The 24402-nt window shown below is 44.5% G+C and overlaps 1 protein-coding gene across 2 annotated transcripts in view; it reads right to left on the bottom strand.

The window, feature by feature from the left end:
* NRAP (nebulin related anchoring protein) overlaps window positions 1–8897 on the bottom strand; it is an 89523-nt gene extending 80626 nt beyond the window's left edge. For both annotated transcript variants that reach the window (XM_084846178.1, XM_084846179.1), the window contains exons 1-3: window positions 8826–8897; window positions 8367–8461; window positions 4677–4764 (exon numbers count right to left, since the gene is read on the bottom strand). In XM_084846178.1, the coding sequence (XP_084702304.1) occupies window positions 4677–4764; window positions 8367–8461; window positions 8826–8897 (255 nt within the window). The remainder of the gene's footprint in view (window positions 1–4676; window positions 4765–8366; window positions 8462–8825) is intronic.
* Window positions 8898–24402: the final 15505 nt, after the last annotated feature.

The following is a 24402-nucleotide window of genomic DNA, read 5'->3' as shown; positions in this document are numbered from 1 at the left end:
CCTAGAGGTTATGTAATGTAAAAGCAGGAAAACACTACTTGTGTAGTGGTCAGACTCAATTCTGCAACAAAACCAAAAGTTACAGCTGATTACAGCCAATTAACAGCCTCATGTAGAAAAGCTCTGTATGTCAATCTTCATATCCAGTTCAAAGGTACTAAAAAGATTTAAGAGGAAATCTATTTCCTATAAATACCAATGCTGAAGATCAAAAATCTGAATGTCAAAAGGGAAATTCAGTCTCAAATATTCATTTTTCCATATTTAGCCACAGCATTTGGTATGGCATGAGACACATTTTCAATGCATAATTGTTTCAGTGCTTACTACAAATTTCCCTTCCTCAGATGCTTACATTATCATGAACTGCAAACATATCTTTATTTTCATAGTCAAAGTGTCATACAAGCAGGACAAGGTCATTAAGCAGGTCTTCCATTTAACAAAATTTGGTGCAACAGATCAAGCTGTGCACGTAATGCGGTACGCCATATAATAAGAGACTTCAACCACTTACAGAGAGGATATGGTTAAGACAATAACGAAAGTAAAGACACAATTCCCGCACAGGGAGACCCAAGGGTGGATTGCACAGGAGAACTTCCCAGGAGGGTGGGTTGTGGAAGAGTATTACCCACTGGATTGAGCCCCAAACATGAGAAAAATTAAAATAGAATTTTCTTTATATGTCTGCCAAATAAATAAGCATAGGCTTGAATCTAATTGTGTTATTTCACCAGCAGGAGGGAACTGCTGGTGAAATGGATTCCCTCCCTGCAGTCCCCATCAGGCCCCTCAAATTTGCTTTGGAGGGATGGTGAACTCTCTAGAGCAGATTTGGGGCACACTTGAGGGCTGCAGGGTGAAGGAGAGGACAGGGAAGTCCTGCTGTGCGAGCAGACTTCCACTCATGTGAAGGTTGGATCCAACCCAAAGAAATTGCACAGAAAACAAAGCAAAATAAGTAATAGGGATGTTATTATAAACATAAATTCTAAGCATCAGTGGGCAATCAAATCTGTCCTAAGTACTAGCCCACGAAGTAGACACATGGGACATTTGTCCCAGACACAAGTCATCTGAGAGGAGCTTCTTGAGCAGCTAGTTTCTGAGTGTCTCAGCTGATGTTGGAAGCACCTGAGAGATGGCTGCTAGGAGCATAGCTTTGGCTGTTGGGTGGTATAGAAATCAAATAAATAAATCAATAAAAATACATTAATAGCATTTCCTCCATCTTTACTCCCTGCTCACTTGTTGGTATTTCTTTGTTTCTTTAAAGAGCTGGTAGAAGTGGCATCCAGTTAGAGTACTTCTAAACAAGGCTTCTATTATGCCATCGCCCTGCCTCATTCATGGAATTTTTTGGCGGGGGGCGGGCAGTGTCCAGGCAGCAGCGTCTTCCACTCATAATCCTTCTGTGTGTTCCCACCACTTTTCCCATCCTTTTTTCTTACCACAGAAAACCCATTACGGAAGAAAAGACAGAATAGTTGCTCAATGCCTTCTCACCGTTAGTGCCAGGACTCCTCCACTGAAAGCACCCTTACATAAAACACACTCTGTAATTCTGTCCATAGCCCACTGATCTATCAAAATGGCGAGGCTAAGAGCTCAAGTCATGGGAAACAGCAGAAAGTTAGGACAGAAGATGGGGGAGATTTAGGGAGGAGCTATATAGCTTTTCTACACAAGGCAGTTAATCCACCGTTAATCCACTATGTCTACTTTCAGTTTTGTCACAGAACTGAGATAAGAGCACTACATGAGGACCATTTCCTTTCTTGCTTTCCCACTACATAACCTCTAGGTGGCACTGTGGTATAGCGGAATATTGCAAATACACAAGAGGAAATCGTGCTTTGTTTTGCTTTCACAATTAAATTCTGCATATTCCCTGCTCTAAAAAGACTTGCTGAAAGTGCTGGTTAGACAAAGAAGTGAAACCAGAGGGCTGTCTAAAGAACCCATAAACAACTGTGATTAGGGAATGACAGGTGCAGGATAAATGCCTCGTATAGAAAAGCCCATAGTCTCACATACTTGCGGGAAGACAAATGGCACTACTACACTATGCAAGCAAAAAGGGTGCTCCCTTTGCTATTGGTACAGGAAAAAGGGATAAAACATCATATGAACGGCTGCAATGACTGCAACCATTTGACCCTGATACAGGAAGCCGGGAGTGTATTGACTTCCTGGTGTTTGTGTCAGCTTCCCAAAACGAATCTCTTATGTATAAATTACAAAATATTAATGTGAGAACAAGCTCTTATAAACCTCTCTTTGGATCTCAAACATCCTTTTGTGACTGAAAGGAACAGGATTTGTTTTAGATGACAAAAGGAAGGGAAAGCAATCTGATTTTTCTAGCACACACAGATATATTAGAAGTAACAGGAGCTCCTGTCACAGCCATCAAACAGAAATAGAAATTGCTGTTAATCCCAGAGTCATTCCAGACCAATTCTGTCATGCACAGTTTAAAAGGAACTGTACTTGTTGCTGTTGTTATATGTTCAGTTTGGGATGTTACAGAATCCAGAGTGTTGAATTTTTAAGGATATATGAAATTCTCAAAAATTATCTTGGGAAATAACAATATAGAATAAGGCTAATAAAGCTGTGAGGACAATATTTTGCATACAAAATATAATATTGCTATCCTGTTCTTATCATATATTAGGAATTCAGTCTATGCACATTTTCCTAAGAGTAAGCCCTAATGAACACAGAGGGAGTTACTTCTGAGTAAGGATGCAAAGGAATGGAAACTGGGGCAAGGTATAAATTTTTAAATTAGGAAATTTGGAGAGTTGTAACTGGGAGCACAGTAACAAATTCTGAAAAGAACAGAAGTATTTCAGAGGATTTCCTGCAGCTTCAAACTGAGGGGTGGGGAAAATCTAGCAGCTCCCTGACATTTCACCAAATTTACCCAATGCAACCATGTAAAACTTACTGGACTTCATATTTTTGTTAAAAACTCAGTTCCAAGTGCCAGGTTCATCAGAGGTTTGAAAAGCCTTTTTTGTTTAGCAAACCCAGTTCAGATTCTAATGAATCTGCAGACACTCTCTGGTTTAGTGTCAAAGACTTGACAGTTTCAGCAGAGTTTTCCTGTGAGTTTTTTGGTTCATTTGAAATGAAGATTCAAAGGAAGGCAGTGGACTGTGAAACAAAGCTACAGAAAAAGTTTGCTTGAACTCCTCTGACTGAACCTTCCTACACCTCAGATCAGCATCCTTAGCATTTTTTTGGAGAGGAAGAATGTGGATTTTCAGTAGCATATCAGCTAAGAGGTCCTGAAATTCTTATTTAGCCAAAACGCTTTCTGATTCTCATTTTGTGAGTATAACCATGATTTTAAAACATATAGAAAATAAAGCTGACGTTCAACCTTGGCTTTTCAGTATTTTAACACCAGCATAATCCCGTTCTGGGGACTTGGATGTACAAATAGTGTACCTATGTGCAAAAGAGCATCCCTATTCACTTTAATATTGGGAATAGCTCTGTATGTACAGCCTCTCTGTATGCATGGAACCCCAACACTGAAATGGGGGTGGGGGGAGAGAATCTTGCTTATGCAGCTGTTCTGTCCACACATTGGGACTGGGATGAAATTTTGGATCAGGCTAATAACATTTTATTCTCTAGCTTTGTAATGTAACACCACAACAGAACCCTACTTGGTCCAGGATAGCCCAGTCTAGTCTGGATGCTAGCCGAGTGTTTGGGCTGACGCAGGATTTCAATCCATTTGGTCAAGGCCTGATAGTAGTCACTTGTGTATCAAAGGGCCAGCCCTACCAATAGGCAGTAAGGCAACCGCCTCAAGCAGCTAATGTTGGGGGGCAGGGAGCAGTAGCAAGGTGTTAGGGGACACAGCTGTGTGCATAGCAGGCCCTGTACCCCTTAAGGTAGCCTCCTGCCCTCAGGTGAAATAGTGGAAGATGCTATCCCATTGGCTGTGCTGAAGTGAGATTGAACTCTAGTCAGCTTCTGTGCATGGAATTGGGACCAGGCGGGAGGGTGACTTGCCTTTTGCCTCAGTCAGCAAAATGTCTTAGGGCAGCCTTGAAAGCCGCTAATCCAGTTTAAAGTGAAGCTAATTCAAATTAGTGAACTGAGATTTTCATAACATATTCTGTACCTTCCCAAAAGGAATAGGCTGAGACAAAAGGGAAGACCCATTTCATGAAAATCTTCAGCAACATCAAATTGGTTTCCCCTTCACTGCAAAAGGGCAGTGTTTAATGGTTCGGTTTCTTTTTTTATGACTAGATCTCTGAAAGTATTTTGTGCTTAGATCTCTGATTGGCAAGAATCACCCATGTGATAAGAATAGGCATCAATGCGCTTATTGTAAACAATGGACCATTTGTGCTTAATGATGCCCATAGGCATTTCAGGTTGCTACACAGAGTTGTGATATGATCGTGTCCAGTGCGTCATCCCTAACTGGGTGGAATCACTTGAGAAGAAATGCAACTGAGAAAGATGGCCCAAAGCAGCTACAGAGGGGTGAAACAGTGGCTTTGAACAGCCATGAAAAAATGTAGGATTAAGGTTTTTTTAGGGGGGAATTGGCCCTACTATCACCCTAAAAAGAAAACACATGGTTATGCTAATGTTTCAGCCTAATATAAAACACATTAATTCCTATAGCATCTTACCTCACTTACTGCTTCAGACTGCTTTTTCGCATTCATATTTATTGGTGTTTCAAAAACACTTGTGAATGTATTATTTTTTGGATTATGTCTACAAAAGAAAGCAGGTACAATTTTAGAAAACTATTATTAATCCTATATAGGTAGACAGGATAGAGACAGATAGATAGATAGATAGATAGATAGATAGATAGATAGATAGATAGATAGATAGATAGATAGATAGATGATAGAGGCGGGCAAGCAGACATCTTAAAACACTGAACTGACATTGTGAAATACAACTAGCAACTTAGATACAGATTTTTAGTTTGAGTAGTTGCCTACATCTAAATGAATTTTAATGATCATTCTGTTAGTGCTGTATCTCTAATTACAAAAGTGAATAATGGAATAAAACAACAACAGCCATCTCTTCATTTCAGAAGACACATTTAAGAGGAAATAGGTATGGTGACTTTTTTAAAACCTTGAATAAATTGCTACTTGAAAAACTGTATTTTGCTTGTCTTTCAGCTGTAACAATGATCCACAACTTTTAATCATATAAAATGATAACAGTAAAAATGTAGTAACCAAAATGTTTGAAATTGTGAATATTTGATCTTTTAAAAGATGCAGAGGACATTGAATGATCCACGGGTTTTATATCACTAAGGAAACACCATACAGTCCTTCTCTTAATCAGTCCTTCTGGGAATGAAGATACTGGGCATCCCTACAACAGCCTAAAATCCTGTATTTAAAATGGGGCTTTCTTAGGGATGTACGAAAGGTACTTATCTTTCCGCGGATTATGCTGATGCTGGGGGGGAGGCGTTCTGTCCCTCCCCCCGGAATCCTGGCCGGGGGGGGGAGGCGCTCCGTTCCTCCCCCTCGGAATCCTGGCTGGCCGGCTCCGCTCCGCAGCGAATCTGCGGAGCCGCCGGCCGGCTCCGCCAGCAGCTGGACATTCGGCTGCTGGCTAGCAGGGATGCAAATGGCAGCGGCCGTAGCCGCCGCCGTTTGTGTCCCTGCAGTCAGCCGTGATAGGCTACGTAAATGTTTACGTAGCCTATCACGGCTGATTAAAAAAAAAAACACGCACGTATGCAAATGGTGGCACCCATGGGCACCGCCATTTGTGTTCCTTATTTTGGCACGTCTTAGTCTATGTAAACATTTACGTAGACTAAGACGGCGAAAATAAGGGGAATACAAATAGCGTGCTATTTGCGTTCCCCATATTTTTGCCGTCTTAGTCTACGTAAATGTTTACGTAGACTAAGACATGCCAAAATAAGGAACGCAAATGGCGGCGCCCATGGGCGCCGTCATTTGCATACGCGCGTTTTTGTTTTTTGTTTTAATCAGCCGTGATAGGCTACGTAAACATTTACGTAGTCTATCACGGTGTTTTTTTAAAATCTAGCCGTGATAGGCTACGTAAATGTTTACGTAGCCGATCACGTTTTTTTGTTTTGGGGGGGGTTTTACCTGGAAATGATGGCGGTGGCAGCCGGTCGGAAGACCGGCCGCCGCAGCACCCGCCGCCGCACCACCACCGGAGCTGCTGCCGGAGCCACCGCCACCAGGAAGATCTGCCTAAGGTAAGTCCCGTCCCAGGGGGGCGGGGGGGGCATTCCGCCACGGATTTCGGGGGGCCGAATGCGCTGGCATTCGGCCTCCCTGAGATCCGTGGCAGAACTTTCGTACATCCCTAGGCTTTCTGCTTCTGTTTTAAATACAGGATTACAACTGACTCCCTTTACACGTGCTCCCTTCCCCCCTTCCCTCCCCCCGCTTCTCCCCGTATCTGAGTCTTCCATTATCTTTCATTGATCTCACTCCTCTTCTTGCTGCTTTAACTCTTTTGATGGAGGGAACTGAAGCGGAACACAACAGGGTAATTTGATAGCTCATTATCTGCGATCTATTTAAAAATGGAACAAAGGGCATTTAGTGCAGGAGATGCCTGATGATCACTGCGTCATATAAAGAGCCCACAAACTTTCATAAAGCAGCAATCTCAATCACAGGATAAAAGCCTGGTGTGAAGGAGCCCATTGACTCAAGAACCCTGAGGGCAATGAGTCTGCAATAAAGTTGCTTTACAAACCCTTAACCACCTCCTCAGGACTGTGGGTTTGCTCTAATATGGAGCAAGTTTACTCATGAGGCCAGATGTCTACCACCATATAAGCATCTCCATGCCAAGTTTGATCACATAATATAATGACTGTGTGATTGCTCCATTCCATGCTTATTTTTGCCATGTACATTCAGGTTTTCTTGCACCCTGCCAGTCAGCCATTAGAAACCTTTGTCGTATCTGAGCCCAAGCACACTAATACCTGGATGCACAGTGAAACCAGCATATGTCACCATGCACTCAGGTTGTGCTTACAACATCAGGCTTATTCCAAGTTTCTTACAGTAAGCGAAGAACCGCAAGTAACTATGGATGGTCACACAGGCATTTACTCTTTCCAGAGAGACAGAGTGGATCTCCCATGGGTTTTTTTAAATGAACATTCCTTGGGAGAGGGGAGCTGATTCATACCAGGACTGTTGTCCTGGATGGAGGTATGTGTTACCCTTTTGCCCATGCTATTTTCCCGATGAAAATGGATGCAAGAAGCTATTATTCAACCCATGGGGAAAAACATACATCTGGAATATTTCCTTTCATAGGACAAACAGCAACTTCAGGGTGATGGCAATTTTCATTGGGAAGATGGCATGATGCAGAAGGGCATGCACACATGCACAGAGAGCTACAGCTGCTATTTGTTTTTGTTTTTGCTTTGCTTGTTAGTTTGTTTGTTTTTAAGGGAGATGCTTTTCATGGATCTGCCACATTACATCTAGTTGTCTCTTAGTCTATCTCACAGTGTTGACATGAAACTAAGCTGCCACTTTGACTCCTTGGATACAACTGTAATGTAATAATCTGGTATCAAAAATTTTTAATGGATTCACCTATGCTTTTAATTGGATTTATTTACTCATCTCTAGGTCATAAAATTTAAGCTACAATACATTGGTTATTTAAAGTGTCATGGGACTGTTTGGGGATGTTTAGTTTTGTTTTGTCTGCTGCAACATAGCTACAATGCTAGAATTTTGCACAGCTTTGTACTCTGAAAAACAGTGAGTTTAAAGAAAATTAGGGCACAATCCTATTCAGATAGGTGGCCACCTCCGAACTCGGACACGACTGCCTATCCAATGCAGGGCAGGAGAAGCAGAGGGGATCGTTCCCTCCGTGCTTCTCCTGCCCTGAATTTTCGGCTAGACAGCCAATTGCGGCTGTCTAGCCGCGGGAGGGCTGAACGGGGGAGGAGGCTGCTGTACAATACATTGGATGTGTCGTACAGGCATTTCCCCCCTCCCCGCCCCGGAACACCACCCTTGAATGCCCCTATTCGGCCGCTCTGCGCTCCTCTTGCAAGCGCAGAGAATGGGGCTGTTCTATGCTGCCTCCAAGGCAGCACGGAAGGTGGGGGAGGTCATTTTCCGAAAACCAATATCCTATCGCTGTCTAGCCGCTGTCTAGCAGCCATAGGAATGCTCCCTTAATCAGAGGAGGAGGGGAAATGAACTAATCATCTGAACGAGTCTTCAGTACCACCAGAATTCAATCCAGTCAGATCCTGTTGATGGATTATATAGCCATTATGTTGTCTTGTTAAAGATTAAAGACACACTTACGCTTGACAGTAAGGCCTTTTCTCATGGCTAACGAAGTTATTTACGGTTAGCACCATCTTGCAGACCTCGCAGTGAAAGCAGGCTTTGTGCCATGTCTAAAAATAGCAAGGACAAAAATACAGTGAAAGTTGCTTGTGTTTCATATTTTATTAAGTCCGTTTTTAAAACTTGTAACTGATTATTCTTGGCAGTCTAATAAACAACTATTCTCACTGTATGAAAAAGTATATGCCAAAGATCCATTTGTCACATGTAACCTTTAAGAAATGTAAAACGTTCTGCCAAAGTACATGCCTAGCAAAGTTCAGTTCTGACGTCTTACTCATCCAACATGAATAAAGGTTATGATAGTTTAGGATATTTCCTACTGAGTTCAATTAAAGCAGATATAGGCTATTTATCCAAAGACTATTATGTCAGAAGTTTTCATAATGGACAAGAATAACAATACCAACTGACCTGTTCAATACAATTAATCTTCTCTGCGGGATAAACCCCATAGCTGCATCTGGCACAAGGATGAATATTCATCTTGAAAATATCCAAGGAAATAAAAATATTATCAAAGTTTCAGAGGACACGATAATACCAAACAAAAAACAAAACAAAAAAACCCTGCTGTGCTTCCTGTGAAGCACACTCCAGTCTCTCTGTGCCAATCCACAGCCCAAAGCTTCCACCTCCCGTTTAATGAACTTCTGCTTCGAACTCAGCTGTTGTCTGGTTTTTAAAGCTGCCACTTACTAAGAGGGGTTATTTTGGCAACTGTGTAAGAGTTCATGGGAGGGAAAGAGACAGGAGAATTCAGTGACACCTTTCTCTAAATAGAAGACTGAACTCACAGAGAAGCATCATGGTCATATGAGTGAGAACATCTAATTGTTAATACTTAAACTATGGAGTTTTAACAGTTAGTTGCCAGAACCTCAAGACTGGCTTCTAAATATATGTCTCCATCTTTAGATTATTATCTGTTAGCCAAGAGTCACATTTAAGGAAAGAAGAGTAGGGCAAAGCAGTTTCCCAACTGATTCAATACACAACTGATTCAGAAGTAGTGATTGCCAAGCTCCTACAGGAAACTGCGTATACAAAATTCAAGCTCACATCCAGACTGAGGACAAGGTTCCTCACATTATATGCTATCTGAACATAAAACCCTATGGGCAGTCAGCTTTTAATGGATCTTGCGTATTGAAAAACTGTTGGATATTGGAGATACTTCTCTATATGGAGTATGATGTTCTCCATAATATGCATGGAAAAGGCTAAATTCAACCCAGAGTCTACATTATAGGTTTTAGGACAAATGAATTTGGTCTGCAAGAGTTGGCTGGGAGACTAACATTTTCCTCACAATTCCCACATCTTTCACCAAGATCATTTTATCTTTGTCCAAGCACTGTCGGCGTATGTTACTGTGAACTTCCTGGGTCACCCTATCCAGCAATCTGTCTATTCACTCCAGGGTGAGACACCACTAGTTACCCCATTTTACCTGCTTTGCCTTGCTTTTCACTGATTTCGGGAGCTTAGGTTCTCTATTTCTGTTGTGCAATGCTTCAGTGCATTAAGTATATGTGCACACAATTCTACTATTCTTTTGACCATCAGACCCATCTCCTTTTGCCAGTGTGTCAGGGTAACCACAAAGTTCAGTTCTACCATGAGAGTTCCACTTCAGGGGCTTCCAAATATTGTAGTTTTGGTCCCAGCACCTCTGCAATTGAAGTTAAGAACATAAAAACATGAAAAGAACCTTGCTGGATCAGATGGAAGGCCTATCTAGTACAGCATTCTGTTCCCACAGTGGCCAACCAGATGCCTGTAAGAAGCCCCAAGAACAGAAGCACAATAGCATCTTCCTCCTCATATTTCCTAGCAACTGCCTCTGATACTAGAGGTAACATATAGGCTAGCCATCATGACTAGTAACCATGGGTAGCCTTATCCTCCATAAATGGCTGTAATGCCCCTTTAAAGCCATCCAAGTTGGTGGCCATCATTATGTGGTGTGGTAGTGATATCCAGTTTAACTACGTGCTGCGTGAAGAACTTTGTTTGTTTGTTTGTTTGTTTGAAATGTGTCTTTTACCTGTTGTGATGACACCAGGTTCTAGTATTATGATGGAGAAAAACTTCTCACTACATATATTCACCATACCATGCATATTTTATGCACTTGTTCCCCCTTATTTATCTGCCTCGTGTGGCGCAGAGTCATAGGCGGCAGTATTGCAACCGAAACTCTCCCCACGACCTGAGTTCGATCCCAGCACAAGCTGGGTCTCAGGTAGCTGGCTCAGGTCGACTCAGCCTTCCATCCTTCTGAGGTCAGTAAAATGAGTACCCAGCTTGCTGGGGGAAAGGTAGTCACAACTGGGGAAGGCAATGGCAAACCACCCCGCTATAGTCTGCCATGAAAATGCCAGTGAAAGTGGCGTCCCTCTAGGAGTCAGTAATGACCCAGTGCTTGCACAGGAGGAACCTTTCGTTTCCTTCCCCCTTATTTGCCTTTTTTTCTAAGCAAAAAAAGCCCCAAACATTGTAACCTTTTACATAGGCAAGTTGCTCCAGCCACTTGGCTATTTTGGTTGCCCTTTCTGCTCCTTTTACAGCTCTACAATATTCTTTTTGAGATTCACTGACTGAAACTGTATTCTAAGTGTTGTTCCATCACAGATGTGTATAAAAACATTATATTGTCAGTTTTATTTTTTGTTTCCTAATATTCCCCAACCTGAATTTTGATTTTTTTTTCTAAGCAACTGCAAACTGATCTGGTTCACAAAAAATGCTAACCCATGGTATGAGTTGATGAAGTCTGGGATGTTGTGATGTGCAAACACTGCCACCCTAACCATGGTTTGTTAGCCATGAACAACCCAGACAGGGAACTATGGTTTGTTGTTGGGTTGTGAATTCTGGTGGCAGTATCCAATGGGGCCACTCCACCTCTTCTGGTTCCATTGTGCTTGTGGGACCTACCATTGTGCCTGTTTACTCAGAGGACCCACTACTCATGCAACAGGGCTTTGGAGCTTCTAAAAATAAGCCCGGAAATTAGCAGAAATGCTCGTTTCTGGATTGAGACAGGTCAGCCAAGCTCATTTTGGAAACAAGTGTTTGAGCTCACATTTCTGGTTATTTTTAGAAGTGCCAAAGCCCCATTGTGTGAGCAGTGGGTACCACGAATGCTTGGGCACAATAAGATACTATCCTGGGTTGTTTAAATCATGGGTTGTCATTGTGTGCTAACTTGCAATCATGGGTTGTTCACGGGTTGTTTTCCCAGGCTATAGAGGCAGTGGCAAGAGCAGTAAAAATACCCAGCCACTTCACAGGCAGCCATGCTCTAGTTTGCTCTTTGCCCAAACTGACACTAACGGTACAGTCTACCTGGCAATGCCAACCAGGCAGATTTGCTCCTCTCCCCCACCTGAAGCTCAGTGCTGCTTCCAACAGCGCTGGGGGAGTTTTCAAGGACTAATTAGTGAAAGAGGTGCCTCATTGCCCAACTGCACATACCAAACTATCTCCACTCCACCCCTCAGACGTCAAGAACTTTAGACCTCCAGAGGTTACCCCAAAAACACATTTTTCCTTTCAGCAAAGTGCTCACACTAAGTACCCAAACTCTGGAGGTCCAGAACATGGCCTCTGCCAAAGGAAGTCATGTCTCACTAACCTTTTAGAGTTCTTTGAAAGAGCTTCAGCTATAGGGCAGCATAGAAATAAAGTAAATAAATAAATAAAATTTGAAAGTGTCAATAAGCATCTGGAGAGGGGTGATCCAGCAGACATTGTTTACTTGGACTTCCAAAAGGCTTTTGACAAACTCTCTCCTGAGAAAACTTAGCAGTCATGGGATAAGAGGAGAGGTTCTCTACTGGAGCAATAACTGGTTAAAGAACAGGAAGCAGAGAGTAGGGATGTACGGACTGTATAAAATCCACTCTGTCTTCCGTGAATTGTCAGGCACCTTTCGATCTGTCATCCACCCACAGACAGATGTGAATATTTTTTTCATCATGCAGAAAAATACAGAAATAATTACGTAAATATTTACATAAGTATTTATGTAGGTATTTACATAATTTACCTCAGTATGTAACATTTAGTGTATTGTCCCCCATTCCATTCAGCATTTCCTCAGTGGAAACTTGCGTATTTTTCTACAGATTTATATGCATAAATTTTGGGAACGTAAAAAAATTATCTGAAAGTCCATGGAATCTGCACGGCCTGAGAGGGGCATTCTGCAGTAGATTCCGCAGGTTGGATTCTTAGAAATTCAAGCTCACTTTAATCCATCTCGAATTTCTCCAGCATCCCTAGCAGAGAGTAGGAATAAATGGTAACTTCTCTCAATGGGGGGATGTAAAGAGTGGGGTCTCACAGGGATCTGTATTGGGACCAATACTTTTCAACTTGTTCATAAATGATCTGGAATTAGGAGTGAACAGTGAGGTGGCCAAGTGTGCAGATAACACCAAATTATTTAGGGTGGTTAAAACAAAAAGTAGGGGTGTACGAACCCCACTCATCGATCCGCCTGGGGAGTCCATGGGGGGGAGGTGATCCGTTCCTCCTCCTGGAATCCTCCCTGGCTGGCTCTGCTCTGCAGGGAGTCCACAGAGCCACCGGTCGGACCCATCCACAGCCGGACTTCCGTCCACTGCCCTGCCGGTGTGCGGATGCAAGAACTCAGTGGACAGACCTGTACCTGGCCAGCGCCAGGTAGGGTCCAACTCCATCCAGGAAGAAGTTCGTGGGGTGGCGGGGGGAAATAGTCCATTCTGCCATGGACTCCAGGGGGCCGGATTCTAAAGAATCCAGCCTCATTGGAGTCCGTGGTGGAATTCTCCACCACCCCTAACAAAAAGTGATTGCAAAGAGCTTCAAAAGGATCTCTCCAAACTGGGAGAATGGATATCAGAATGGCAAAGCCTAAGCAAGCATAAAGTGATGCATCTTGCTGCAAAAAATCCAAACTTCACATATACTCTGATGGAATCTGAGCTAGCGGTACAGTTGTGGTCACCGCACCTAAAAAAGGATATTGTACAGTTGGGAAAAGTGCAGAAAAGAGCTACTAAAATGATCAAGGGGCTAGAGCAACTTCCCTATGAGGAAATGTTACAATATCTGTCACTGTTTAACTTAGAGAAAATGCAAGGGAGCAAAGACATGATAGAGGTATACAAAATTATGCATGGTGTGGAAAACATGGATAGGGAGGAACATGGATTTCTCCCTTTCTCATAATACCAGAATCCGGGGCCATCCCATGAAGCTGATTGGTGACAGATAAAAGGAAGCATTTCTTCTAGGGCTGTGCACCGCCTCGTTACGAAGTCCGAATAATGAGGCGAAGTGTGTACTGGGTGTGTTCCCTTCCCTTGACAAAAGTGGGGCACTAACCATTCAGGAAGTACAGCCAGAGGCGTACACACACACACATCATTGGTGGCTCATAAGTAATGGAACAAACCAACATCATTTCAAACTTAAGGATCGCCTTCAATACCTGGATGAAAATCCTTTGCAGTCAATGACTGCCTGAAGTCTGGAACCCATGGACATGACCAAATGCTGAGTTTCCTCCCTGTGTACACAATGTGTGGTGTACAGTGGCCAACTGCCAAAACAGTTATCCTTGCTCCAATATTTCTGGCCCTGACAGTATATTCACTACCTTCTTATTCCAATAACAGTCCACTGTGTGGCAAAGCAATTCAGCGCAATATGAGGCATCTTTGGGGTGGTGGCAGGGGCAGAGGTGGGGGGAAATTACGGCTCTTTGGTTTGGGAGTTTTCCTGGAAAAAATCAAATTTCACCTGCGCCTTGCACGCAAGCCAGTGGGCCGAAGTGCCTGGAATTTGGCAAATGGGATGCCCTTGAGGAGGGCTAGGAGGGGCCCTCTTTTCACACACATCAGTGTGTGAAAACTAGGGATGGACGGAAGTCCCTTACCTGATCCCGCAGCTTGCTTCACGGTGGGGGGGAAGCGCTCCGTTCCTCCCCCCGAAATTCTGGGTGGGGGGGGAGGCACCCGATCCCTCCTGCCGAAATTCTGGCCAGGGGGGAGGCGCCCCGTCCCTCCAGCCGAAATTCTGGCCGGGGGGGAGGCGCCCCGTCCCTCCGGCCGCGAACCTCATCTCCTGCCGGGACGCAAATGGCGGCGGCCATAGCCGCTGCCGTTTGTGTCCCTGCAGTCAGCCGTGATAGGCTACGTAAATCTTTACATAGCCTATCACGGCTGACTTTGGGGGGGGGGAAGCGCGTACGTAAATGGCGGCGCCCATGGGCGCCGCCATTTGCATTCCTTATTTGGGCATGTGTAGTCTACGTAAATATTTACGTAGACTACGGCAAAAATAAGGGCAACGCTATTTGCGTTGCCCTTATTTTCGCCGTAGTCTACATAAATGTTTACATAGACTACACGTGCCAAATAAGGAACGCAAATGGTGGCACCCATGGGCGCCGCCATTTGCGTATGCGTGTTTTTTTCCCCCCCCAAAGTCAGGGGAAATTTTTTTGAAAATCTAGCCATGATAGGCTACGTAAATCTTTACGTAGCCTATCACGTTTGTTGTTGTTTTTTCACCTTGGAAATGGCGGCAGCGGCAGCCGGTCGGAAGACCGGCCGCCGCTGCCGCCACCAAACCGCCGCCGGCAGCCGCCAGCGCCAGGGACATTCGACAAAGGTAAGTCCCATTCCGGGGGGGGGGACCATTTCTCCACCAATTTCGGGGGGCCAAATGCGTTGGCATTCGGCCTCCCAGAGATTCGTGGAGAAATTCTCTGACATCCCTAGTGAAAACAGGGATGCTTGGCCAGGCCTTTACTGCAGCTGCCTTCAGCTGCTGCTTGTTTGTGGGTCTTTCTACCTTCAGTCTTGTCTTCAGTAAGTGAAAAGCATGCTCTGTTGGGTTGAGATCAGGAGACTGACTTGGCCACTGAAGAACATCCCACTTCTTTGCCTTGAGAAACTCTTGGGTAGCTTTTGCTGTATGTTTTGGGTCATTATCCATCTGTAATATGAAGCGGCATCCTATCAGTTTGGCAGCATTTGTCTGAATCTGAGCAGAAAGTATAGCCCTATACACTTCAGAATTCATCCTGCTGCTTTTATCAGCAGTCGGGTCATCAATAAACACCAGTGACCCAGTTCCATTGGCAGCCATACATGCCCATGCCATAACACTGCCTCCACCATGTTTGACAGATGATGTGGTATGCTTTGTATCATGAGCTGTTCCTTTCCTTCTCCATACTTTTCTCTTCCCATCATTCTGGTACAAGTTAATCTTGGTTTCATCAGTCCAAAGAATCTTATTCCAGAACTGGGCAATCTTTTTTAGGTGTTTGCTGGCAAAGGTTAATCTGGCCTTTCTGTTCTTGAGTGTTACCAGTGGTTTGCACCTTGTTGTGAAGCCTCTATATTTACATTCATAAAGCTGTCTCTTGACTGTAGATGTTGACAATCACATGCCTAACTCCTCAAGAGCATTCTTGACCTGGCTAGATGTTGTGAAAGGGTTCCTCTTCACCATGAGCAGAATTCTGCGGTCATCCATGTTAGTTGTCTTCTGTGGTCTGCCAGGCCTTTTGCTGTTGCTGAGCTTGCCAGTTAATTCCTTCTTTTCCAGGATGTTCCAAACTATTGTGTTGGCCACTCCCACTGTTTTTGCTATCTCTCTGTTGGGTTTATTTTGTTTCCTCAACCTAATGATGGCCTCCTTGACTCGCATGGACAGCTCTTTGGGCCTCATGTTGGGAGTTCCAGTGAACATCTACCAAATGCAAATGTAACACTCAGAACCACCTCCAGGCCTTGTATCTGCTTGATTGATCATGGGGTACCCAGGAAACAGCCCACATCTGGCCATGCAGCTGCTTGTCAGCCATTCGTTCCATTACTTGGGAGCCACCAACGATGGGGGGGGGGTTATGCCACTGGCTGTACTTCCTGAATGGTTAGTGCCCCACTTTTGGCAAACCCCTTGAATTACAGCTGAAAGTCCTGACTTCGCTCCCATCTGGGAGTGTTTCCTTTCAACTTCAATGTGGTGGTGTACAGAGGCCAACTGCCAAAACAGTTATCCTTGCTCCAATATTTCTGGCCCTGACTGTATATTCATTACCTTCTTATTCCAATAACAGTCCACTGTGTGGCAAAGCAATTCAGCGCAATATGAGGCATCTTTGGGGTGGTGGCAGGGGCAGAGGTGGGGGGAAATTACGGCTCTTTGCTTTGGGAGTTTTCCTGGAAAAAATCAAATTTCACCTGTGCCTTGCACGCAAGCCAGTGGGCCAAAGTGCCTGGAATTTGGCAAGTGGGGTGCCCTTGAGGGGGGCTGGGAGGGGCCCTCTTTTCACACACATCAGTGGAAACAGGGAGAAATTACGGCTCTTTGCTTTCTGAGTTTCTTTGGAAAACCTCAGATTTCACCAGCGCCTTGCACAAAAGCCAGTGGACCAAAGTGCCTGAACTCTGGTGGGTGGGATGCTCTCAAGGGGTGCTGGGAGGGGCCCAGGTGTCACGTGTATGCTTGGAAACAAGGAGAACTTATGGCTCTTGGTTTTGGGAGTTTTCCTGGAAAAACTCAAATTTCACCTGTGCCTAGCACACAAACCAGTGGGCCAAACTGCCTGGGCATTGGGGGTGCAATGCCCTCAAGGGGGGCTGGAAGAGACCAAGGTATTGTGTGCATGTGTGGAATCAGGGAGAAGTTACAGCTCTTTGCTTGGATAGTTTCTTTGGAAAACCTCAGATTTTAACTCCGTCTAGCACAAAAACAACTGGGCCAAAGTGTCTGAAATTTTGCAGGTGGCCTCCTCTCCAGCGGGGTGAAGAGGACAGCAGATTTCATGCCTGTATATGCTACCTCCAGTATCAGAGTCAGTATGCCTATGCACACCAGTTGGGAGGGTGCTGTTGCACTCATGTCCTGCTTGTGGGTTTCCCATGAGCAACTCATTGGCCACTGTGTGAACAGAATGCTGGACTAGATGGACCTTGATTTGATCCAGCATGGCTCTTCTTATGTTCTTTGTTGTTGTTGTTCAGTCGTTCAGTTGTGTCCGACTCTTCGTGACCCCATGGACCATAGCACGCCAGGCCTTCCTGTCCTGCGCTCTCTCCCGGAGTGTGCTCAAGTTCATATTCATTGCATCCGTGATGCTATCTAGCCATCTCATCCTCTGCCGTCCCCTTCTCCTTTTGCCTTCAGTCTTTCCCAGCATCAGGGTCTTTTCAAGGGAGTTTTCTCTTCGCATTAGGTGGCCAAAATATTGGAGCTTCAGCTTCATTATCTGTCCTTCCAATGAGCACTCAGGGTTGATTTCCTTTAGGATGGACTGATTTGACCTCCTTGCAGTCCAGGGGACTCGTAAGAGTCTTCTCCAGCACCACAGTTCGAAAGCATCAATTCTTCGGCGCTCAGCCTTCCTTATAGTTCAGCTCTCACAGCCATACATTACTACTGGGAAAACCATAGCTTTGATTAGATGGACCTTTGTCGGCAAGGTGATGTCTCTGCTTCTTACTATGCTGTCTAGGTTTGCCATAGCTTTCCTCCCAAAGAGCAAGCGTCTTTTAATTTTATGGCTACAGTCACAGTCTGCGGTGATCTTGGAGCCCAAGAAAGTAAAATCTGTCACTGCTTCCATTTCTTCCCCTACTATATGCCAGGAAGTGATAGGGCCAGATGACATGATCTTAGTTTTTTTAATGTTGCGTTTCAAACCAGCTTTTGCACTCTCCTCTTTCACCCTCAACAAGAGGCTCTTGAGATCCTCTTCGCTTTCTGCCATTAGGGTGGTATCATCTGCATATCGGAGGTTGTTGATAATTCTCCCGGCAATCTTAATTCCGACCTCTGATTCATCCAACCCGGCATTTCTCATGATGTACTCTGCATATAAGTTAAATAAGCAGGGTGACAATATGCAGCCTTGTCGTACTCCTTTCCCAATTTTGAACCAATCGGTTGTTCCATCTCTGGTTCTTACTGTTGCTTCTTGACCCTCGTACAGGTTTCTCAGGAGACAGGTAAGGTGGTCTGGTACTCCCATCACTTTAAGAATTTGCCACAGTTTGTTGTGATCCACACAATCAAAGGCTTTAGCGTAGTCAATGAAGCAGAAATAGACGTTTTTCTGGAATTCTCTTGCTTTCTCCATGATGCAGCGAATGTTGGCGATTTGATCTCTAGTTCCTCTGCCTCTTCGAAACCCAGCTTGTACTTCCGGTAGTTCTCGGTTCGCATACTGCTGAAGCCTAGCTTGTAGGATTTTGAGCATCACCTTGCTGGCATGTGAAATGAGCGCAATTGTGCGGTAGTTTGAACACTCTTTGGCGTTGCCCTTCTTTGGAATTGGAATGTAAACTGACCTTTTCCAGTCTTGCGGCCACTGTTGAGTGTTCCAGATTTGTTGGCATATTGAACGCAGCACTTTAACAGCATCATCTTTTAGGATTTTAAATAGCTCGGCTGGAATACTGTCATCTCCGCTAGCTTTGTTGTTACTAATGCTTCCTAAGGCCCACTTGACTTCACTCTCTAGGATGTCCGGCTCAAGTTCAGTGACCACACTATCATGGCTATCAGGGACATTCAGATCTTTCCTGTATAGTTCTTCTGTGTATTCTTGCCACCTCTTCTTAATCTCATCTGCTTCTGTTAGGTCCCTGCCTTCTTTGTCCTTTATCATGCCCGTCTTTGCACAAAACGTTCCCTTGAGATCTCCAATTTTCTTGAAGAGATCTCTAGTCTTTCCCATTCTGTTGTTTTCCTCGATTTCTTTGCATTGTTCATTTAAGAAGGCCTTCTTGTCTCTCCTTGCTATTCTCTGGAACTCTGCATTCAGTTGGGTATATCTTCCCCTTTCTCCCTTGCTTTTCGCTTCCCTTCTTTCGTGAGCTACTTGTAAAGCCTCATCAGACAGCCACTTTGCTTTCTTGCATTTCTTTTTCTTTGGCACGGATTTCGTTGCTGCCTCCTGAACAATGTTACGGACCTCCGTCCATAGTTCCTCAGGCACTCTGTCTATCAGGTCTAATCCCTGAAATCTATTCCTCACCTCCACTGTATATTCATCAGGGATATGATTTAGGTGATACCTGAACGGTTTAGTGGTTTTCCCGACATTCTTCAATTTAAGCCGAAATTTTGCAAGAAGCAGCTCATGATCTGAGCCACAGTCAGCTCCAGGTCTTGTTTTGACTGACTGTATGGAGCTTCTCCATCTTTGTTTGCAAAGGACATAATCAATCTGATTTCAATATTGACCATCTGGTGACGTCCATGTGTAGAGTCGCCTCTTGTGCTGTTGGAAAAGAGTGTTTGCTATGATCAGCATGTTCTCTTGGCAAAACTCTATTAGCTTTTGTCCTGCTTCATTTTGTACACCAAGGCCATGCCTGCCTGTTATCCCGGTGATTTCTTGACTTCCTACTTTAGCATTCCAATCCCCTATGATGAAGAGGACATCTTTTTTTGGTGTTAGTTCTAGAAGGTGTTGTAGGTCTTCATAGAACCGATCAAGCTCAGCTTCTTCGGCCTCAGTGGCTGGGGCATAGACTTGAATTACTGTGATGTTGAATGGTTTGCCTTGGATTCGTACTGAGATCATTCTATCATTTTTAAGATTGTACCCCAGTACTGCTTTTCCCACCCTTTTGTTGACTATGAGTGCGACTCCATTTCTTCTAAGGGATTCTTGCCCACAATAGTAGATATGATGGTCACCTGAATTAAATTCGCCCATGCCTGTCCATTTTAGTTCGTTGATTCCCAAGATGTCGATGTTCAATCTTGCCATCTCATGTTTGACCACCTCCAGCTTACCTTGATTCATTGATCTGACATTCCAGGTTCCTAAACAATATTGTTCTTTACAGCATCGGATTTTCTTTTCACTGCCAGACACATGCACAGCTGAGTGTCTTTTCGGGTTTGGCCCAGCCGCTTCACTCTTTCTGGCGCTACTTGGAAATACCCTCTGCTCTTCCCCAGTAGCATATTGGACACCTTCCGACCTGAGGGGCTCATCTTCCGGCGTCATATCTTTTAGCCTTGTGATACGTTCCATGGGGTTTTCTTGGCAAGAATACTGGAGTGGGTTGCCATTTCCTTCTCCAGTGGACCACATTTTGTCAGAACCCTCTGCCATGACCTGTCCGTCTTGGGTGGCCCTGCACGGCATAGCTTATGGCTTCACTGAGTTACGCAAGCCCCTTCGCCACAACAAGGCAGTGATCCATGAAGGGGTCTTATGTTCTTATGACATAGTAATTTAGAGGTTAAGGAATGAGGCAATAAATATGCATGGTACACAGAATTAAGGCCAATAAGGTTTGTCTTGCACTGTAGTTTTGATTCATAGAACGATATAATCATAGGGTTTCAGGGAGAGCTAGACTATGTATAACAACCCCCTGCTCAATGAAGGAAATGAAGACCTAGAATGTCCCAACAGATAGCTGTCCAGGTTCTGCTTGAAGGCCTCTAGCAAGGGAGAGCCCACCACCTCTCTAGATCGTTGGTTCCATTGCCAAACTGCTGTAACCATTCAAAAGATCTTTCTAATATTCAACCAAAAATTACTCTGGGCTCATCAGCACCAGGCTTTTACTCCGGTTCTGCTCCGTTCCCAAGTCAATCATGTCAGATGACACATGCCCCTCTCTGAAGCTAATGTGGCATTTCTTGGCCTAAATCCATTTTTTTTTTAAACTCTATTTGTGGAAAGGTTTTCCAGTCACAGCAGCTTCAGTGCAGTTTGGGAGTCCCATGTGACCTCAGGTGGCTTCAATGCAGGCTGGTGGAAGTGGCACTGATTTGTGGAAGGGAAGAGTTGCATGGGGCAGGGGCTTATGTCTGCCTAGAAGTAACTCATTGGCTTGGGGATGGGAGTCAGCCCCTCTACGTAAATATAATTTGCATAGCCTATCACGTGAAAACAGGGACGCAAATGGCGTAGTGAACACCATTGGCGTCCGGACTTAGCACAGCGATATGGCACAGCAATGGCGGCCGGCCATATCGCCAGAGCTGCGGAGCCGGCGGCCGGCTCTGCAGGATCACCACATGGAGGAGCTGACCTGGACAGATTCCGGAGAGGCATGGAGGTGAGTGCTCCATTCCGCCACGGACGCCAGTGGGGCTGGATTCTTGGAATCCAGCCTCATTGGGGTCCGTGGCGGAATTCTCTGACATCCCTAGTCTTTTCTGGAGGCTAAACATACCCAGTGACTTCAACCTTTCTTCATAGGACCTACTTTCCATAAGACCACCTTCGCTGTCCTCCTCTAAGCCCATTCCAAATTGTTGACGCATTTGATGACATCCTTACAGTGTGAAACCCAGAACTGGACACTATGTTGATGAATGTATTTAACTGAGCATAGGTATTCCTAGAAAATAACTGCAGGCCAGTTGTGCAGTTTGCAATCTCATCCTAGGGCTGCAATCTTAAACCCACTTACCTGTGAGTAAATCCCATTTAACTCAATGGGACTTACTTCTGAGTAGACATGTATAGGATTGTGCTGTAGATGTGTGTACATTCTTAGATTTGAAAATGGATTTCATGCTAACAGTGTCCCAGCTTACATAGGCAGCCTACCTCTATGCGTGTTTACTAATTGGCTATATGGAGCATGTATTCTCCATAATGATTAAAATTTGCAGTAATCTGGTAACTGTGTAAACCAGAAGTCAGTCATTAAAGGCAGCTTCATTCAGGGATGGCCCATCCATTTAGGTGAACTAGGTGGTCGCCTATGGCACCAAGTTAAGTGGGGTGCCAAATTTGAGGGGGGGGGATTTAAAAAAAAGTAAATTTTGTGTCTCTGTTTTAGCTGATCTCAGAAACATTGGTTGGACAGACAGATAGAATAATTATGACTTTGTTTAAATAAATATGCTTTTAAAACATTAAACAGAAAATAGGGGCAAAATGTTTTCTGGCTTACCCAAAACCTCAGCCTAGCTCTGCCCTTGGGGTTTGGGGGTGTCGATTGCATGGTTCACCTAGGGTACCAGTTGCTGGCAGCTGGTCTAGGGCCGACCCTGGCTTCATCAAACAAAAAATGTATTTAAATTCAAATTAAAACATTATAGTGCATAGTTTATGAAATTATGAAGGTTGGCCTCTTTTTTATTTTTTGAAAGTTGTTGGATATTAAAATAAGAAACGTTAGTTCATTTTATTTATATATTTATTTATTTATTGCATTTATACCCCGCCTTTCTCCCGCTCGCAAGGAACTCAAGGCGGCTTACATTATCCTCCTCCTCACCGTTGTATCCTCACAACAACAACCCTGTGAGGTAGGTTGGGCTGAGAGTCTGTGACTGGCCCAAAGTCACCCAGTGAGCTTCCATGGCCAAGTGGGGACTAGAACCCGGATCTCCCGGCTCCCAGTCCGTCACTCTCACCACTACACTACACTGGCTCTCAGTAGAGAGACTCTCCCTAGTTCATCTGCCATGTTTGCATAGAAGAGGCCATAAAGCCTACATGTCTGGAAGAGTCCAAGAGCATTGGAGTAGGGAGGTGCTAAGATGCCTGGAAAGGAATAGGTTTTGCCGCACTGAGAATTTTCTCCTCACTCAGCTGCACCACACTCTCAATATACCAGAGTTTGTTTATTTTTCATTAATATCCTATTTTCCTCCAGTGAGCTCAGGGAATATATATTGCATGCTCATAACACTGGCACATAAGAAGCTGTTTTATAATGAGTCAGAAGACCTTTAGTCAATCTAGTTTAGGACCAAAACAGACATTACATCAAATCTGTATCAAGCAGCTACATCATTTATTCTTTTTCTTTTTACTTTTGAGTGGGTGCAGGGGTCCTGACCTGGATCAGGACCATGGTGTAGGGAGTACGGGAACTTTTAGGAGCCAGATTGGGGCCCCTGGACCTACTCAGGAATATGAATAAAAAAAGATGTAGCTGCTAGTTATAGATTTAAAATAATGACTGTTGTGACCCTTTGTATTTTTTTACACTGACTGGCAGTGACTCTCTAAAGTTTCAAACAGAAGTCAGGAATTGAACCTGGGACTTTCTACATGCAAAGCATGTGCTCTACCACTGGGCTATGGTGCTTTCTCATAACCCCTCACCCTCTGTGGTAGGCAGGGCTACTGCCAGTACCTGACATCCTCGGGTGTCTGTCAGGGACCCAGCAGACCCCACCACTAATCTCTGCCCTAATGTCTGAATTGTAAAAATAAATATATCTGTGGGAAATTTAAATAGTGAGTAGACCCAGCCACCCAGCACTGCTCAGACAACTTGGTGGGTTGCCACTGCCGCCCACCACTGCCAGGCACTACTGATGAGAGGAGCCCTACCAGGCGGCACTTTGCCCAGGGCTTCCTCAAACTTGGAGCCTGGTGGTAGGTTAGGCTAAATGGGTGTGTCCCCAAAATCACCCAAGGCAAACTTCATGGCTGAGCAGGGATTCAAACCCAGGTCTCGGTCAGTTCCAAGTCCAACACTCCCCAGCCCAGTTGTCACACAGAGCTACGGAGCAACGTGTGACCTCCGGGAAGAACAGACTGGTCCCTTCCTTTTCCGGAATCCCCTTTTTTTCACCCTGAGTAGGCAGAATCTGATTCATGTCCTGCTGCCCACAGGGTCAGTGGTACAGCTAGGTAATTTTAGACACTGGACTTAACGGTCTAAATGGTGGGGCCCCTTTAGATGGCCATGTGTATTACCTCACTTGCACAGCGCACAACCAACATTTCTCTCTCGTTCCCCCCTCCCACCATCCCATCCTTTGGAAATGCTTCTACATTCCTTATGTTTGAAGAACAAAACTTTTGCCAAGCCTAATAATAATAATAATAATACTCTGAGCATATGCAGTGTTCCATTTTAAACTCGCTGAAATCACCATCATGACTACAGGAATATGGAGTTTGCGTCTGCTTCCCTGATGCCCTCACCACCCGCCGCTCTCCCAGGGCTCATTTGGAGACTCCCTGCGGGCCCTGGAC

Source organism: Heloderma suspectum, chromosome 3 (genome assembly GCF_057233095.1).
Source record: "Heloderma suspectum isolate Gila_16-S chromosome 3, 16-S_ref, whole genome shotgun sequence".
Classification (NCBI taxonomy): Eukaryota; Metazoa; Chordata; class Lepidosauria; order Squamata; family Helodermatidae; genus Heloderma; species Heloderma suspectum.
Note: the sequence above shows the minus strand (reverse complement) of the source record. Positions and strands in the feature narration are given on the sequence as shown.